This window comes from Corvus brachyrhynchos, unplaced genomic scaffold, assembly GCF_000691975.1.
Source record: "Corvus brachyrhynchos isolate BGI_N302 unplaced genomic scaffold, ASM69197v1 scaffold140, whole genome shotgun sequence".
NCBI classification, from domain to species: domain Eukaryota; kingdom Metazoa; phylum Chordata; class Aves; order Passeriformes; family Corvidae; genus Corvus; species Corvus brachyrhynchos.
Window position 1 is genome coordinate 1351087 of NW_008235809.1, and position 6843 is coordinate 1357929.

The 6843-nt window shown below is 54.4% G+C and overlaps 1 protein-coding gene across 1 annotated transcript in view; it reads left to right on the forward strand.

Moving 5' to 3' along the window:
* LOC103611913 overlaps window positions 1-6821 on the forward strand; it is a 7688-nt gene extending 867 nt beyond the window's left edge. Inside the window, exons 2-7 of the mRNA XM_017727541.1 lie at window positions 1690-1872; window positions 2444-2689; window positions 4722-4958; window positions 5291-5581; window positions 5845-5942; window positions 6202-6821. Of these exons, the coding sequence (XP_017583030.1) occupies window positions 1690-1872; window positions 2444-2689; window positions 4722-4958; window positions 5291-5581; window positions 5845-5942; window positions 6202-6444 (1298 nt within the window). The 3' untranslated portion in view covers window positions 6445-6821. The remainder of the gene's footprint in view (window positions 1-1689; window positions 1873-2443; window positions 2690-4721; window positions 4959-5290; window positions 5582-5844; window positions 5943-6201) is intronic.
* The last annotated feature ends 22 nt before the right edge of the window (window positions 6822-6843 follow it).

The following is a 6843-nucleotide window of genomic DNA, read 5'->3' on the forward strand; positions in this document are numbered from 1 at the left end:
ACTCAGATGGGTCATGAGTCATGCTGCCCATCACTGGTGGCTGAAGGGATGCTGCCCTTCCAGCAATGGGCAGCTCTCAGCTATCCTGGGCAGGATAGAGCCTCTTCTCCTCTCCTAGTCTGTACTCATGGCTGGGACTGACCCAAAAGGATCCTGGATGTCACCCTTGGGCAGGGTGTGTGTTACTTCAGGGTGTTTAATGGCAGGAGGGGGAAAGGTGTGTGAGGGGGGTGCCTAACGAGGCTGGGAACAAGTCAAGGGTTTCATGTCTGTCAGATAGTTTGTTTGTCACAGTGAAGTGTGTGCTCTGAAGGCACTGGGAGAGACACAGCTGAGGGGGAAGAAGTTTCGTGTCTGCACCACGTGGTCTAAAAGGATGGGGCTGGTGACAACTGTCCTTTGGGGTGGAGAGCTGGGAAGAGGATTGAGATGATGGCATGGAAACGTGCTACCAGACAAGGGAAGTGGTGAGGGCTGGCTGGCAGGAAGTGGGCAGCTGCAGCTGAAGAGAGGTGTTTCATCCTCATTCAGGGAAGGCCACCTCCACGCCCAGTGCCTCCTCATGGACTTATTTTGCACTGAGTGAGCAAGTCTAGGTGACATGTCTGCCAGGCATGACAAGGCAGACTCATTTTGGGTGAAGTGCAGAGGCTAGGCTGAGCACATTGAGCAGGGTGTGAGCTTTGTGGCCACTGGTGTGAATGTAGGTGGTCTGAGGGGCAGGCTCAAGTTGAAACCTTCTTTCACCCAGTGTAGAAAAAGCTGATTAACACACAAAGTATTTGATTTATTTACAGTTCTGCACAGAAAGGTGTGCTAGGTCGCAAATCCACACAGCCAGCACACCAAGGCAGACAAAAGCAGGTATAGTTACACAGACACAATCTTTGGCTATTAGTATATCTTACTGAAGTCACTGCTTGCATGCGTTACTATGACTCATCCTTTCCCCTCTTCACTGTAAAAGCACAGTGTTCCAAGAAATTATGGTACATGCTAGGTGAATGGTGGTCTTTTTGAGAGAAGGAGGCGAATGAACGGAGAACGTGCTTTTTTTACTACTATTAAGAGCAAGGATTCATCACTAGGGTGATGAATAATGTAACAAAACTCGTCAAAACTGGGTGTTTGTTAGGTCACAGGTAAACATCCTGGATGAGAAGGGTGTTATCTCTTTTGTTTTTCCCCTTTCAGGGACTTAGACGATTCATTTTCTGTCGGCCTCACTCCTGTAGTTAATGCTTCCACTGCAGAATTGCTTTGTTCTTTCTCTTGTTACCTGCAACTTTGCTCCTGTTATTCACCACTGCTGCTGGCAGTCACTTCATGGGACCTAGCTGTGGAGTCTGGAATAGCAGCAGAGACTCCCTGGGTCTGGTGCACTCCCACAGCATCTGTGTTTGTGGAAAAGAGCAGCATCCCCCAGGCTGCTGGATCCCTCTGGCTGGGGTGTCTCTACAGCAGCAGGTGGGCAGCAGGGCCTGTGGATAACCCTGCTGCACTGCCCCTGAGGGTGTGAGGAGGGTAAAGCACCTGGGGGCTGGGGCTCATCCTGGGAGGTGCTGTCTCTGCCACCCCTCTGAAGAGAGGGAGAGAGACTGGCACCCCTCTGGATGGAACACCCTCGCCCTGAGGACGCTGCCGGAGCCCAATGACCCTCAGGCTCTCCCTCCTGGCCTTTGCACACAGGAAGATGTCCAGCTCCCTCTGACTGGGACCCCAAACTGCAGTTTAAACCGAGGAGGAGCAGCTATGCCTTGAATGAAGTGGTGCAGCTCAGCTGTGTAGGGGAATCTGTGCCATCCGTCCCACAGATCCAATGCATTTCCAGAGGGACCCGGATTCTGTGGAATGACACTGCCACCTGCAAAGGTAAGCACAGGCCTGCACCACCCTGGCCCAGGGTCATGAGCTGGTGACAGACCCTCCGTGACCTGGTCATGCACGTGACAATGCAGGAATGGCAGGCCTGGATGCCTTGGCTTTCCCCCATGTCCTGGCAGTGATGATGCTCTTTTTGTCTCAGCACCTTGCTGTGGGCACCTGCCAGGGTCTGTGCTCCTGGGGAGAGGAGTCCTTCCCAGACAGCATCTCCTGCCTCAGCTTTGAGTAGGAATAGCTGCAGGGGTTCTGCTTGTTTGCCTGGAAAGCTTCTCTAGGGTTTGGGTTGTCTCTGGTGTGGGAGGTTGTTACTGCTGCATGGCTTACCTGTGCATGAGGGAGACAAGAAAATGGGGGCTCAAACACCCCATGGAGGGGGTGGAATCCACGGGAGGCTTGTGAGTCCTGGAGATGGAGTGACGAGGAGCCCTGTGCCCTTGGACAGTGCCTGGGCATATGACACTCATATCTGTTGGGGTGAACAGGTCTCATGAGAGACCTGTCCCAACCCTCCTCTCATAACCTCCCAGAAGTTCTCCTCACCCAGTTTTGCCTCTGACAGAAACATGCCAAAGGCCTGCTTGGTGGGACCCCAGACTCCAGCTGGCACCAGCCCGTGACCGCTACACAGAGAATGAAGAAGTGACTCTGAGCTGCAACAATGGTTTCCAGCCATCTTTCACCCATGTCAAATGTGCAAACAGGGTTCAGCTATTGAATTATTCTGGATCTCTAAAGGGAGATTTGTGGCTGGGGAGAAAGAGCAGTGACGTGTGGATTCAGCTTCAGGGGAACATAGTGTGCCTTGGTAAGCAGGTGTCAGGAAGTGCTTCCTACTGAGCTCTGTGGTCAAATTCTGCCCCGTTCATCCATCTCTGAGCTTCCATCATCACTGTGGCCAGGGATGCAATTCTGATGTCATGTCAGGGCCACTCGGATCTCAGCACCACTTGGGTCTCAGCGCTTTTGACACCTGAGACCATTCCCCTACTGAATTCTGGCACAACCTTGTCCACCACCAGCCTGGACAGGCCCCAGCCCCAGCTGACACTCACCCACAAGGAAAGCCCCATCCCAACCAGCCTTGCCAAGGAGTCCCATCTAGCAGATGGATGTGTCACCTTCCCTCTCCCTTCAGGGGCTAGAGGGACTGCTTGGGATTGCTGACACCCTGCCACATACCCTGCTCCTCCTTGAAACCTCCCAGCCCAACTAACCTCCACTTTCACCTCTGCCAGAAACATGCCAAAAACCCCACTGGAGCCAAAGACTCCAGCTGGCATCAGACCAGGAGAGTTATGAGAAGAATATAGAAGTGATGCTGAGCTGTCCCAGGGGTTTCCAGCCACCCTTCAGCCACATCAAACATACAGGAAACGTTCTGTCTGTTATCAATGGAAAACCTGTATACAGAGAAGCTTGGAATGAAAGGGACAGCAGAGGCAGTTGGATCAGATATTCAGACCAAGTTCAGGGCACAGTGCCTTGGCAAGGAAGCCTCAGGAGCTTTCCTAACTGCCCTGTTCTACCCTTCCTTAGCAGGGAAGGCAGGCTGTGGGGACACAGGAGGTTTCTGGCTCTGTGCTGCCTGGGAAAATTGCAAATGCTGCTGAAGGCAGTGCAGAGGCAGCTCCTGAGTCTGCCTGGTGCCTGCCCTGGGGTTCCAGGGGTGCCCTGGTGGGGAGAGGGCTGATGCCAGCTTTAGTCCCTGAGGGTCCTGGCAGGAGGAAGTTTTGGTACAAAGGTCCCTACCTTGATACCAAAGTAGCCATTTTGGCAGTAACCAGTGCTGCCCATGGCACAGGAGGTCAGGGTCCATGCAGGGCTCCAGGCTGCATTCACAGAGAGCTGGGAGGTGTGTGGGAGACACAGGTCTCCCTAAGGGCTTCTGGCAAGAACATGTGCAGAGAAGTCAGGGCTACAGTGTTGTAGGTCTGACAGGTGTTTATGACACAGGTGACAAGAAGCCTTGTGTCAGGGTCTAGGGGATCACAGAACTCTGCTCCCTGTGTCACAAAATCATAGAATTGTTTAGGTTAGAAAACACCTCTAAGATCATCAAGTCCAACCATCAACCAACTCTACCATGTCATCTCTAAGTGCCACATCTACGTGTCTTTTTAATACCTCCAGGGATGGTGACTCCACCACTTCCCTGGCAGCCTGTTCCAGTGCTTGGGAATCCTTTCACTAAAGGATTTTTTTCTAATATCCAATCTAAACCACCCTGACACAACCTGAGATGGTTTCCTCTTCTCCTATCACTTGTTACCTGGGAGAAGAGACCAACCCTCACTTCCAGCAATAGGATCTGCCTGAGCCGCCTTTTCTCCGGCTCCCTCAGCTGTCCCTTATCAGACTTGTGCTCCAGATCCTTCACCCTCAGCCCACACAAGAAGGGTAAAGGCCTGGCCCCTCCTCATGTGCCAGTCTCCCCTCCCTGTCCCTGCTGCATGCTGTCACTGTGGAGCCAGCTTTGGGGCTCAGGCTTTATGCCTTCTCAGGAGGAGTCAGGGTGTTGTTGTCCTGCCTGAGGGACAAACAGGGCACCAGAGTCTCTGGGCAGGCTTTGTGCACAGTACAAACCCTTCATGGGTTCCCCTCAGTCCCTGACTCCAGCTCCTTCTGGCCTTTCCCAGGAGGTCTGGGGGAAGAAGTTTGGAGTCCATATCCTCATCCTCTTGCCAAGAATTGATGTGGAAGGGCTGCTCTGTGCAGTGTCCTGGAGCTCCGTCTCTTGCCCTGGTGGGCCAGGGAAGGGGATGCCCTGCTCCATCCCCTGGCATGACCTGTGGAGCCATGCTCTGCCCAGCTAACACCTTCCCATCTTGTTGGTGCAGAGAAATGCCGGAAGCCCCAGTGGGACCCCAAGTTTATCTTTGACCAAGAACAGGGGACCTTCAACCCAAATGAAGTGGTGAAGATGAGGTGCCCTGAGGGGCACTGGCCTCCACCCATGGAGATCAAATGCGTGATGTTGAAGCCAAAGGAACGTTCCATGATTCCTCGTAGTGGCTGGATAGTGAGGAATGGCACAGACAACTGGCACATTATGGAGGAGAACTTGACCTGTGTGGGTAAGTTAGCAAGCCAGACACCCTCCCAGTGCTCTCAGTGTGTGCTCCCCAGGCTTGGAGAGCAGTTCTGCATGTGTGCCACAGCATCAGTGCCCTGTGCTTGGGGTGGTCAGGGCATGGCAGAGAAATCCAGAGAAAATTCTGGATGCATCCGAGGTTTGTGTCTGTGCTGTTGGCAACTCTGGCATGTGTAGTCTGGGAGAAGGCAGAACGTCCTTGTCTGCTCTGTGCTGGGGACAGGCTAGTGAGGGAATGGTGAGGTTGATGGAGTTTGGTGTCAAGGCTTGGAGGGGAAGGGAGGGAGTGATCCTCTCGGAATGCTCCCTTCACAGATGTCCTCCAGGTTGTCCCTGAGACCCTGAAGATTTCCAGCACCAGCATCAAACTGAACTGGACTTGCATGCTCCCTGACATGTGCCAGCATATTCGGGCCAGGTGCCGGATGGAGCAGCGCTCCTCCTCAAACTGTGAGGGTGAGGAGGTGAAGGGAGAGGAGATGTTACAAGGCCAGGAGGGAACTTTCACCTGCTCCCCTCTGCAGCCCTTCACTGTCTACAGTGTCACAATCTCCCTGCTGCCTAGCACAATCCTGTACACACGGCTCCTCAGGACAAAGGAAATGGGTATGTTTACATGAAATGTCAAGATGCTCTTCACCCTGAAGCTCAGCCAGGGCATCTGCTCCCTTCTGTGAGGTTCCTGGGATCAGAGCTGCTTGCTGCCTGTTGGGATCTGGGGCAGGGGCTGTGCAGGGCCCTGCAGCAGGGCATGTCCCCTCTTCACTTTCACCCTCCTCACCACACTGTTGCTGCTGTGGGGGACAGCAGCCTTTGTGGGGGACAAATACTTGCTATCCTTGCATGATCCTGTTCTCCTGTGCTTCCAGTGCCAGACAAACCAGAGGAGCTGCGGCTGGATCCCAGCACAGGGTCCCTCAGATGGAAGGCGCTGCCCTCCTGCAAAGGGGAGATCATTGGATACCAGGTACCAGGGGTCCATGGAGTGCCCATGGTCCCCCTCACCTTTCCAGGTATCTCCCTGCCTGGAGCTCTGTGCAGGCACCCTGAGAGAGGTGTGAGCCCTCCTTGGCTGGGGCCCACAGGCTGTACACTGCTGGTGTTCCTGGTAGGGCCTGGTCCCCTTGTGTGCCCAGCCAGCAGCCACAGCCCCTCTGCACAGCACTGCCCAGTGCAGAAGCAGGATGTTGGTGCTACTGTCTAGCAGCTCCTTGTCCTTCCTCCAGCTGAACATCACCACCATGAGAGCAGAGGACGGCAGCTTCCTCGAATTCAGTCAGGTGTTGGTGAACCAGTCTGTCTCTGAGTACGTGCCACCTCGTCAGACAGCTGGCAGCAAATACGTGGTGACAGTGCAGGGCCTCACAGCGGCTGGGGCTGGGGCTGCATCACAGCTGGAATTCCAAACCTATGTTCTGGGTAATGGTTGTTCTGCCCTGGGTCTGGTTGGGGTGGCTTCTTGGGGGTGAGTGCTGAGCCTGGAGCAGCTTCCTGTGTGTGCAACCACCCTGTCCCAGCTCAAACAGGGGCAGAAGTGTGGGCACCTGGCTCAACAATGGGGATGGGGCTGGGTGAGTCCTGCCTCGAGGACTTGCATTGCCAGGTCCCCAGAGGAGCTGTGCTGCTTCAGCCACTGTGTGTGCCTTTGATAGCAGACCTGCCCTCTCTACTCTTCCACTGAAGAAGGTGACACCCATCCCTGCATTTGAGTGGATTTGGCTCAAGGTCAGAGAGCCCTAGGGCTGCTGAGCCTGGGTCTGTGTGCATCCCATCTGTCCCATCCTGCTGTGTGCAGGATGGCTGAGCAGGCTGCCAGACCCTCAAGCTGGGAACATGGGACAAGGCCCTTTGCTCCAGAGCCTCCCTCT